Below are 12505 nucleotides of genomic sequence, written 5' to 3' on the forward strand. Positions count from 1 at the left end.
ATATTTATTTAGGGGTTTAAAGTAAACTCTAGCAAAAAAGATTTTAATGTGTGTAAAACTTAAAACTTGCCCTGGTAGACAAGTGGTTATTGTATCTAGAACATTTGCACAAATATAGCTCAAACAAAGCATCCACACATTGAGTTGCTCCCACTACATGTACATAAGGAACTTGGCCAAGAGTTTGATAGTTATTAGGGCATCCATGATGTTCAAAGGTTTGTTTCAGGGCAGATTGTTCATTAATAGTGTGAGGAATTAGCTTGGCAGCAGAGTGCTTGTAAAGGCCCATACACACAGTTGGACTTTTTGCCAGCATACTTCAAAATCAGCAAGTTTTCAAATTAGTCCGATCGTGTGTACGCTCCATCGGACAAACTTTTTCGGGTTTCATCGGACAAAAAGTTCCGTCTGCAAACGGACAAACTTTACGTCAACAAGAGTCCGATGGTGCCTAGTCCGACCGTGTGTACAGCAAGCAATCGGATTTTTGGACAAAGTACAAACGCGCATGCTCAGAAGCAATGACCAGCCGGAAGCGTTCTGTCTGGAAGAACTAGCGTTCGTATTTGAAAGAGCACATTCGTGACGCGGCAAGTTCTGAAATCAAGAAAAGCAGCGCACATTCTCTTGTTCTTTATAATGTGATGATACTAAAAGCTGCTTTGCTCGTGATACTGACGGAGTAAAAACAAATGTCTCTTTTCTTTGGATTAGTTTATTTTGGTTATATGAATCAAACATATTTCTATATTTTTTTGTGGGTCAAGTTAGCACAACCCCATTGCGTAACATGTCTGCTTGACCAACGGATGTTCAGAAACGAACAAAATTGCACGAAACTGAAAATCGCGAATGCACACAGACGAAACCTCTACTAACTCTCGATTAGCAGAAGGAGCCCAAAGGGTGCCTCCGGAGAATTGAACTTTCTCTTTTAAACTCTCATCAGTACGTTGAAACGTCACTACGTTCGTGTTTGTTGCCGAAAACGTCGGAGCGTGTGTATGCTATGGGTGTGACCAGAAAACTCCCTTCGGACAAAAATCCAAGGGAAAGTTTGTTTGATGTCCGATCGTGTGTACGAGGCTTAAGTCTCTGGATGAGTTCACAACACTCGGTGAAACACACATGCAATTTATTTACACAGAATATATAAACTATGTCAGGGCTCAAAATTTCAAGTCCTGAGCCACTAGCCAGGCCTCAAGAAATACTCGCCACCAGATGCCCCACCTAATTCATACACTGCCCTGCACCTAATTGCACCCGTAAACGCGCCCTCGTAGATTATCTCATGGAATGACAATGTTTTATGCAGAATCAAGTTACAAAATTAAATATTACCAACAACAACTTTAACAAAATGGGACAGGGGGACAGGGCACTGGGGGCAGACTAGAGGGACAGGGCACTGGGGGCAGACCAGAGGGACAGGGCACTAGAACTGGGTCTCTTCCCCATTCTCCTGCTGTCTCCTCTGCAACTCCCATCCATCCTCTCTCTCTCTCTCTCACATTCATCTCATCATCAGGAGCCTGTGTGTGCGGCTCCACGCTTGCATGTCCCCACTTCCCCCTTTTATTCAGGCTGGCAGAGAGGAGAGGAGCTGCAGCACAGCGGGAGGGAGAACAATCCAGCGCTGAGATCCACACAACTGCACAGCCATTGACACCATAGCACAGCGCACACTGACAGCGCACAGCACACATTGAGACCAGTCTGTTCACAGTGCTCAGGCTAAACTGTTGGACACTTACATAGAGCACAAGGAGAAGAAAACTGCACAAACTAGAAGGCTGCCGCTCTCATGTCAGGGCAACTTTCAGTGAGCGCTGCACCAGAGTGGTAATTTTTGCAATCCTCCACCTCACTCATTACTTTCTGCTCTCCAGCTACATTGGTCGGGGCCCGGGGGAGGGGGGCAGGCTCAGAGAGGTCATACTGTTAGGTCCCATGGCTTAATGAGAATTGTAAGGAGAACACCTGTGTACTGCTCTGCCTGTGCGCGGCTCACCAGACTACTTTTCCCGAGCATGCACCTTTCCTCTTCGGCCGCCAATCTCATCGGGACTCTAAGTGTAGGCACAGATTGGAGGGAGATTGGTCATGCAGCCCTGTCATTACTCGCCTCCAGCTTAAATCCACTCGCCAAATGCTAGTAGGCGAGTGGAAATTTTGAGGGCTGAACTATATGTATAGGATCAGAAAATAAAACTTTGCCACTCGGCATCTCACTAACATACAGGATGTCTGGAGCAACTGCTGCTGCCCCAGGCACTTATTTTTCTGCTTATAAAGCTGCCATATAGTTTGTGTCTCACAAAACAGGAGTTGTCTTTTAATACACAGACGTTTCAATTCTCCCCTGTCTAACATACACAAAATTTGGTTCCTGGGTGGTGCAAAACTTGAACAGACTGGGTGCTTATAAAGTGCCCTAAACCACCCAACATGCTTCAGCTGGACATGTTATCTAATTAGCAACCTCATCCAACCTCCACTCTCTGGCCTAATCAAAAAAAAATATATTCCACAAACTGCCTGAATCTGGCACATATATTGCATCCCATTCTGGCTACAAACAGGTTTTTATTGGCCTGCTGCCACATGAGACACATAGAGACATTAGGTATTGCAGCAGATATCCACATATAGGTTATACAATAATGCAGTGGTCTCCAAATAGCATCCCAGGGCCTGCAGCCCTTGCCTTTATACGGCCCTTGGGGCACTTTTTCCCCCATTGATACAATACACTATTCCTCCCACTGAAACAAACAATTGGACATAATTCCTGCTACTGACATCAACAATGGAGCACTATTTCTCCCATTGACACCAGTGATGGGGCACTATCCCTCCCGCTGACACAAATCACTGAGCATGATTCTCCTCCCGCTGACACCAATGACGGAGCACAATTCCTCCCATGGCACTAACGATTGAATGCGGTTCCTCCCATGGCACCAACAATTGAGCATGATTCCTCCTATGGCATGAACGATCAGGCACTATTTCCCCCCCCCCCCCCCCACCCAAGTACAGGTTTACATGTACTAGAGGGAGGAATTGTTTGCAGTGTTTACGCCCACCGATGCCAGGATGATTTCTACTCACAATGGCCACAGTCTGGCGCTCCTAAAGTCTGAAGGACAGTAAACTGGCCCTTTGTTTAGAAAGTTGAGACCCCTGCAATAGTGTATAGCTGTGTACAACCTAGAGCTTTCTTAGCCAGGTTTCTTCCAGAGGTTACTAGGGTGTCATTGAACACATACATGTTTGCCTCCCTGGTAAGTTATCACTGACATTAATGATATTTTCTAGCCTTCAAGGGGGACTTTTTTTCCCACTTGCCACCAAATAAGGAGCATTCTTCCAACTGACCAACACACTAATGTGCCTGAGCTGTGGATATAGTAATTTTTGACAGGGGTCCCCCAAGACCTAAATGTTATATCAAGGGTTCCTCCATTTTAAAAAGATTGAGAAAGGCTGCGAGAAACTCTAGACCAGCAACAAAAAGGTGCATTTATTAAAGTCCAGTAGTGTACCTAGTAGGCACAGTTATGAAAGCTAAGTGATGAACGTTTTAATAGCCCTTTGGAATTAAGAATAACTTGTATAAAGATATCAAATGAGCCAATCTTTTGATATTTTTTTTTTTTTTATGTGTAATATTTTCTGGTTGTAAAAAATGCAAAAAAGTAAAATTGATGCACATTAGTACATGGCTAATGCCCTGTTTACATTTCCACAGGTCTACATCCACATTTGGGGGTGGCTGGAGAGGCTGAATAGATGGAGCCAGAAAGAAAGGTGACTCCTTTTTTCATTTTTTTCCCTGTTTTCTCCTTGTAATCATGTAACATTGCCTCTCAGAAACTAGAATAACACCCTGACAGTATTCTAAGCATCTGCCGCTTCAAAAGATGCAACACATTTTACCAAAGACTATCTCACGCTTTTCAATTAAATGTTTTTTAAGTGTACTGCATTTTTGCATAGTACTATTTACCGTATTTATGGGCGTATACGGCGCACTATTTTGCCCTGAAAACTAGGGCAAAATCGTGGGTGCGCGGTATACGCCGATACCCGCTTTCCCGCGCTGAATTTGAATACTGCGCCGGCATATACCGAGCGCAGTACACTCGTGTATCTTCGGGCAGTTTCGGCGCCTCTCGCGCTGACGTACAGGACGTCACCACGAGAGTAGCCGAGCCTGCCCGACGATACACGAGTGTACTGCGCTCGGTATATGTCGGCGCAGTATTCAAACTCGGCATGGGAAGGACGCCGGACCCGACGAAGAGGACACCCGAAGCCGCAGATGGACGCCGCGGAAGACACCAAAAGTACAAAAAATCTTTTTTTTCACAGGAATCCGGGTCAAGTTTAGGGGTGCACGCTATACGCGGGAGCGCGCTATACCCCGGTAAATACGGTAGCTTTATTTTATTCAAGCTAAAGTGTGCTTGTGGGCACTAAATGGCATGTATGTAGCATAGTAAGTATCTACAGATGTCTGTATATCACCCCTGTTTTCTGCTAGAGGGCCATTGGACCCCCAAAACCCAGGACATTCTGTTATGCAATATCTGACAGAGCTTTTAGGGCTGAGAGCTTTCTATTGATCAACCTCTTGCACCTCACTATAAGCCTTTGTGATTTCCCATTACAGTCCAATAATAAAATGGTGGAGTAATGCCTAGTACACATGATCAGAAAATCTGACGAAAAATAGGCAGCAATTGTATGATCTTATCCTTGGATCCACAGCTTTCAAAAGCCACTCACAAACCGTTCATGCTAAATTATCTGAAGGGACAAACATTTTTAAAAATAATACGTTGCAATACAATACATTACATCCGAAATTGTGTTTTGACGTGTGAGAATTTTTATAACCTCTTCCTTTTCTGATACGAGAATAGCATGAAAATAAAACCGGACGATCATTTTCCGATGTTCTCATCGTGTGTGAGGCTTTATGGGACAGAGTCCATGGCCATAATGGCTTGTCTGTTAATTGTATAACAACGCCACAGCTCTTGTGAGGTTAAAGGTCACTCTAGTTGTGGCATGCAGGCATCTCTTATACAAGTCTCACTTTTATTAGTTAGATTCTTCAGGTTTTCTTTAATGTTTATCTAAACCCCAAAACAAAAATGTTATTTATTGTAGCTTACCAGTCCTTAGATGTAATTGCTGCATTTGTTTTTTGTTTTCCTAGGTTGTCCAGGAGGTAACAAACTTCCATTCATAAGTTGCCAACACACTATACCAGGTATATGCAATTAGCGGACCTCCAGCTGTTGCCAAACTACAAGTCCCATCATGCCTCTGCCTCTAGGTGTCATGCTTGATGCTGTCAGTCTCGCAATGCCTCATGGGACTTGTAGTTTGGCAACAGCTGGAGGTCCGCTAATTGCATATCCCTGCACTATACAATCTGTTAGTTGAATCTCCTTTAGAACTACCAACAACGATGTAGTACAAGAGCTTACCTGACTGGATACATATAGTTACATAGTTAGTCAGGTTGAAAAAAGACACAAGTCAATCTAGTAGTTCAACCATAAGAAATAATAATATCGTACAATCGCATATACCCAACTCTATACCCACAGTTGATCCAGAGGAAGGCAAAAAAACCTCAGCCGAGCATGATTCAATTTGCTACAGCAGGGGAAAAAATTCCTTCCTGATCCCCCGAGAGGCAATCGTATTTTCCCTGCATCAACTTTACCTATAAATGTTAGTACCCAGTTATATTATGTACATTTAGGAAAGTATCCAGACCTTTCTTACAGGAATCTACTGAGCTGGCCAGAACCACCTCTGCAGGGAGTCTATTCCACATGTTCACAGATCTTACTGTGAAGAAACCTTTCCGTATTTGGAGATGAAATCTCTTTTCCTTTAGACGTAAAGAGTGCCCCCTTGTCCTTCGTGTTTGAGTTATTCACTTTACGGTCAACACAAAGTTCACTATATGGACCCCTTATATATTTATACATATTGATCATATTCCCCCTTATTCTGCTCTTCTTAAGAGTGAATAAATTTAGTTCCTCTAATATTTCCTCATAGCTGAGCTCCTCCATGCCTCTTATCAGTTTGGTTGCCCTTCTCTGCACTTTCTCCAGTTCCCCAATACCCTTTTTGAGAACTGGAGCCCAAAACTGAACTGCATATTCCAGATGAGGTCTTACTAATGATTTGTACAGGAGCAAAATTATATCTCTCTCTCTGGAGTCCATACCGCTCTTAATACAAGAAAGGACTTTGCTCGCTTTGGAAACCGCACCTTGGCATTGCATGCCATTATTGAGCTTATGATCTACCAAAACCCCAAGATCCTTCTCCGCTATGGATTCCCTCAGTTGTACTCCCCCCTAGTATGTATGATGCATGCATATTCTTAGCCCCCAAATGCATAACTTTACATTTATCAACATTAAACCTCATCTGCCACATAGTCACCCAATTAGACAGAGCATTGAGGTCGGCTTGTAAATTGGAGACATCTTCTAAATACATTATGCCACTGCATAGCATATGGAATGAATTATTCAGGCAGAACCTCTACTATGTAGTTGTGGTAGTTCTAAAGGAGAGTATATAGAATATAGAAATTGTACAACCAATTTGTAATATGTGTGGCCTGCTAAAGGGTGACTCCACTAAATGGGCAAGCAACAGAGCCACACTTGGACTGCAGCGCTGTCAACCTGTGCAGAGAGGGTGGTGTAACGCTCAATCTGATTTTAGATCTACCAACAACTATATAGTTCAATGCTTGCCTGATTAGATACAATATTTAATTTGGGAGATTGGGCAGGCCCCCATACTACATAGTTTTGGTAATTATAAAGTTGATTGTACAAAGATTGTTTGCTCAGTTTACATTTATGTGTGTATGTGGTGGCCCATGGCTGCACTATCACATTTAGATGGGCATGACTATCAAATTAAAGTGGTTCTAAAGGCTGATGTGTTTTTTTTTTGTTTTTTTTTTTTACCTTCATGCATTATATGCATGAAGGTATAAAACCTTCAGTATGCAGCTTCCCCCTAACACTTCCCTGAGCCTGATCGCAATCCAGCAGCTGCCCTCCTGGGTCTCTGCCTGCTGGTTGGCTGAGAGACGGCAGAAGGAGCCATTGGCTCCCACTGCTGTCAATCACATCTCACAGCCAGTGAGGAGTGGGTCTGAGGCTCATTCTGTGTGTCTAATGGACACACAGAGCTGGGCTCAGGAACGAGCATGCAAGAGTGCCCCCATTGTAAGCAGCTTGCTGTGGGGGCACTCGGAAAAGGGGAGGGGGCCAAGGCACTGGTAAGAAGGATTGGGGCTGCTCTGTGCTTTGCAAAACTATTGCACAGCGCATGTAAGTATTACATGTTTGTTATTTCCTTTAAATAAATAAAAAAAATACCTTTTTAATATCACTTTTAAAACTAACCTCCAGTTAATAATACTTCTTTACATAAATTAATAAAAGCTAACCATTGTATGCAGCTCTGTCAGTGTTAAATGGTCTGTCTCAACCCTCTACCGCTTTTACTGGAAAGCTTGGACTGTGAAAACTAAGTTGAAAAATAACAGCAGGATTACCAGGTGAAAATATGGGAAAGGAGTCTATAATAACAAATAAAAAAACATTTATTGGTAAGCTGCAATATATAAAAAAAAGAAAGAGGATTTTTTTTTTTTTTTTTTAAGAAAACTATTTTTATTTGAAGTATCAGTAACGGATGCAAACATTTCTCCTTCTCTTACAGATCCAGACTACAAAACATTTTACATCAAATTCAGATGATCATGATCTCGAGAGAACAGCGTCTTTGTTGTGTTTTTTGTTACTTTTGTTCCTGAGAAAATTTTACTTTATTTAGATTTTTTCCAAAATAAAGTTTCTCATTAATACATGAATAAAAGTAAACTGCATGAAAAGTACAATATATATTAAGAAGCTAGAAGAAGCGATGTCTGTCAAGAAAGCAAGTGGGAGAAAAAACATGGGCAATAATCCCACCCCAGGGAGGATCACTACCATGCTAATTTCAACATTTAAGATGCTCATAAAGATCTTGTAGGTCGTCTGTTAGAATCTTTGCTTGTTTCTGTCTTCTAAAGTGCATCTTCCTCTTTTTTTTTGGGCTGCTTGGTATGTTGATGCCCTATGAATAGGATTTGGAAAACAGTCAAGATCTACATTTAAGTCCCAAATCGGTATTGGTAACCCTTATGATTCTATGCTGTAAAGCTTTCAAACATTTCTGAGCGGCACAAACCAAAAATGCTATTTAATTATCTTTTTTAATATCCAAAGCCAACCCCCATCTATGTTTCATGCTTTATTTTGCTGAGAAAGCACCTCCCAGCATTTTTGTCCGTCGCCTTCTTGAGTAAGGGCACATTTTTCATGTAGCATTTACTTCCTGGTATCCATCTGCCCTTATCTCAGACTTGTAGGGTGTGCTTAGCTAAGAAAACCCCCTCCTAGGATCTATGACATCATTTCCTAGGCCTAGAAGCCAGGAAGTAACTGAAGAAATGTACAACAAAGTTTAAAACAAGTAAATATGATGTACTTTATGATCTATTTACCAATGCTAGCGAAATAAGGATTAGAAATAATGTTGATTCCGAGTGAAGTTTCACTTTAATGTAATTGTGTACTTTATATTCTTAAAGTGAAATGTTTTTTGGTCACATTTATTTTAAACATCGCTAAACTGAAGTTTTATATCTGTTTAATTTATTTGTATAAATTCTTTTCTATACAAATAAAAGTTTACAACATTGTATATCTATGACACAGTTTGCAAATAAATATACTGAAAACTCCCTCTGTGTAAACTGACCAAGCCACATGGTCCTGGAAGTGTGTATGGGGGTTATTTACGAAGGGCAAATCCACTTAGCACTACAAGTGCAAAGTGCACTTGAAATTGCACTGAAAGTGCAGTCATGTAAATCTGATGGGTAGATCTTGAATGAGGGGAAACTCTGCTGATTTTATTGTCTAAACATGTGCAAGATTAAATGGTGTTTTCTATTTTTTATTGCATGTCCCCCTCAGATCTACAGCGACTGCACTTCCAAGTGCAATTTCAAGTGCACTTTGCACTTGTAGTTTGTACTTGTAGTACAAAGTGGATTTGCCTTTAGTAAATAACCCCTTATGTGTCCTGAGTGACTTGTATTCTGGTCTACTTACTCCTCATATTTGTTTGACACTATATAGCCTCCGAAAGCTTTGATTTTTATCTGGAGCATGCCACCTTCTGGCCACAAGCCATAAAGGTATACTTTTTTATATATATATATAATATATATATATATATATATATATATATATATATATATATATATATATATATATATATAAATGTGTATATTTAAAAAATATTTCAAAAATATTTAAATTTCTGAATCAAACCGGACACAGGATCAGTCTTAACCGTGGGTTATATGCAGCTACCTTCAGGTGTTTGGACACCTGCTAGTTTTCCTAGGTGATGGACATCTCTCTATTCTTTGAAAAGCATGCTCTTTTTATCTTTTACTTTTTTTTTTTCTAGATTTTTCTACCAATTTCATAGCTGCCCTATAGCAACTGCTCCCTGTTGCAGCTTTCTGTATTGGTTGACTCATCGGCTTAGTTTTGGGGAACTGTGCCTGGGCCCCACCTGGAAATAGAAGCAGGACTGGCCTGTAATGTTGCTTTGCATTGGATCCTGTGTGGGCATTCTCTTTGGCACATAATACATTATGTTGTTGGCCATAGGATGCTATACAGAGCCAGGGCCATGGTGGAGCCCTGTTTCTGAAGACCTTTTAGGGGTATGTGAATCAGGGGGAGCGAAGCCAAAATGGGGGTTTGCCCCAAACACCCTGCTGCTGGAAGAAGATGATTTGCTGTGGTGAGTCCAGGCTAACAGATCTTCCCAGGGTGTGCTGTGTGTTCTGTAATCATCTGGGGTCTAGTGGAGCGCTGGTTGCAACTCTTAAAGAGGAATTAAACACTCAGAAAAAAAAAAAAAAAAACCTGCAAGAGAAAGGCATAATGAGTTGGTATGCATAGCATACTAACTCATTATGAATGACTTACCTGAGATCGAAGCGCTCCTTGTTCCCCTCCGCTGCCATGTTTCTTATGAGTCCCTTAAGTGTATCACCGCTCCGACGCTGTGCCTGGCCGGAGCGGCGATGGCGTTACTCCTGCTCATGCGTGCGGGACCGGCACGATCCCCGCGCATGCGCACAGTTCCAGCATTTTCCCATTGATAAAACCGGCACGCTCAGGGCGCCTGTGCCGTGGTCTACGGCGCGCATGTGCCGTAGACATCGTAGCAGTCCTTTCTGCAAATATCTCCTTAACCATGTAGGTTAAGGAGATGTTTCTTGCACCTACAGGTAAGAACTAGATTGACACCCCCACCAGGGGAAACATAAGTCCGCCGCAGATGAAAGACACAAGCAGCCAGGGACCGCACCAATTACTCAAAGGGTAGCAGGATACAAAAGTAAATAGAACATCAATAATGACATAATAAAAACACAAGGGTAATAGTAATAAGTGTGGGTGTAAGTCCCACAAAAATTATTGCTAATTTATGGTGACATAGAATATTGTCACATGATTGAAGACAGCAAGGAAACCTAGGCTTACCTGTAGGTGCAAGTGATCAGAGAGGGTTTACAACCACTTTAACTGTCTCATAGGTGGAAGCAGCAGTTCAAGCACACTTTTCTCAAATTATTTTTGTTATTCAGTAACATCCCAGCATAATTCTTAGATTATCACCAGGGACCGTGATTATACTGAGCTTAAAGTGATTGTAAAGTCTTTTTTTTTATAATCAACATGTTATACCCACCTGCTTTGTGCAGTGGTTATGCACAGAGCAGCCTGTATCCCTCTTCCCTGCACCTGGCCCCTCCCACCTGTTGAGGTTCCCCACAACTTGCTATAGGGGCATTCAGACACAGTGCTGTAGATCGGTCCCGCCCCCTCTCCTTATTGGCTACCTGAAATTGAGAGCAGTGGGAGCCAATAACGCCACTGCTGTGTCTCAGCAAATAGGAGGGAGGGTCTTGGACGGCTGAGGGGCTTATGAAAATCGCTGGATAGAAATGAGGCTTTGGTAAGCATTAGGGGGGATGCTGCACACAGAAGGTTTTTTTTATCTAAATCCATAGAATGAGAGTATAGCCTCATTTAAAAAGTATTAATAAAAAATAAAAACGTACCATCATCCCAGTTGAAGTAGAAAAGAGGGAGGGTGGGGGACAGGGAAATAGTTGCTAAGGCTAAGCCTGGGGCTGCCCATTCAGTTGAGTAAAAGGACCATCTCGGTACTGATAGAGCACAATAAACATGATTGTATTAAAAAGTTTATTATAATTAAAATTACAAAACAAACAAGTGTACATATCAACGATTGGTCAAGGTTTCAACTAGTTTCGCGGAATACTGCTTCATCAGGAAAACCAATCTAAAAAATGAATAATACAATAAAAACATGTAATATTATTCAGCGATAAGATATATAGTGCATAAGGACAATAATAACTTACCCAGTGAGCAAATTGCTAAGGCGTAGACCCGGGCGGCCTAAATGGTTCCCCCCGTGGTAGACAAGGGTTTTTTTTTTGGTCGTGGAACTGTAAATATAGACATAAAATAAATAAACCCCATGGGACCCATAGCATGGCAAGGTGGGGGGGACGGGGTAGGGAAAGAAAGGAGGGGAGTAAAGCACATAGAGAGAGGAGTGAAAAGGAAGGGGGAGAAAGAAAAGGAAGAGAAAGAAGAAAAAAAAGGGGGGGGAAGGGGAAAAAGGGAAGGAATAGAGGGAAGCCAAATGGGTAATGTCAATTGGGGATAAAACTTACCACGGCAGTAGAATCCGTGGGAGATAAAGGCCAGGGCATAATGGGGAGGAGGATCCTGGTGATTTACAGACAGATCGGCAGGATCGAAAATGGAAGACCTGGGCTGGTGCAATAATTTAAGGGGTCAGGGAGGGTGCAGTGATAAGATTAAAGTCCGGTAATGCTGGTAACTACCAGCATTGTGTCATCAAAGGAGGTATCCATATGGTGACGGATTGCACGGTATGGACTGGGATATAAAATTAGATTAAGCTGCACCCATAAAAGATCCCCAATATACTGCTGATAGCCTCCGAAACTGTCGCTGCCTTGCCCCAGGAGCCACAGATGGCAGATTCCACGCTGCTGATCCGGAGGCCTTTAAATAAGCAACCCCAACCCATGACGTCACTGGGTCAGTTTCCTTGCACAGCACATGTGTGCGAACCGCGCTACTGCGCATGTGCGATCAGCCCAAACCAGGGGGCGGGAGGCCCCGAGTAAGGGAGGAGTAAGAGGGGGTGAACTGGAGTGACACCCCCACCAGGGGAAACGCAAGTCCGCCACAGATGAAAGACACAAGCAGCCAGGGACCGCACCAATTACTCAAAG

General features: G+C 42.4%; 1 protein-coding gene across 2 annotated transcripts in view; it reads left to right on the forward strand.

Annotated features, from left to right (window-relative positions):
- NUP214 (nucleoporin 214) overlaps positions 1 to 8822 on the forward strand; it is a 140011-nt gene extending 131189 nt beyond the window's left edge. For both annotated transcript variants that reach the window (XM_040353063.1, XM_040353064.1), the window contains 2 exons: positions 3761 to 3819; positions 7792 to 8822. In XM_040353063.1, the coding sequence (XP_040208997.1) occupies positions 3761 to 3797 (37 nt within the window). In that variant the 3' untranslated portion in view covers positions 3798 to 3819; positions 7792 to 8822. The remainder of the gene's footprint in view (positions 1 to 3760; positions 3820 to 7791) is intronic.
- The last annotated feature ends 3683 nt before the right edge of the window (positions 8823 to 12505 follow it).

Source organism: Rana temporaria, chromosome 5, assembly GCF_905171775.1.
Source record: "Rana temporaria chromosome 5, aRanTem1.1, whole genome shotgun sequence".
In the NCBI taxonomy this organism is placed as follows: domain Eukaryota; kingdom Metazoa; phylum Chordata; class Amphibia; order Anura; family Ranidae; genus Rana; species Rana temporaria.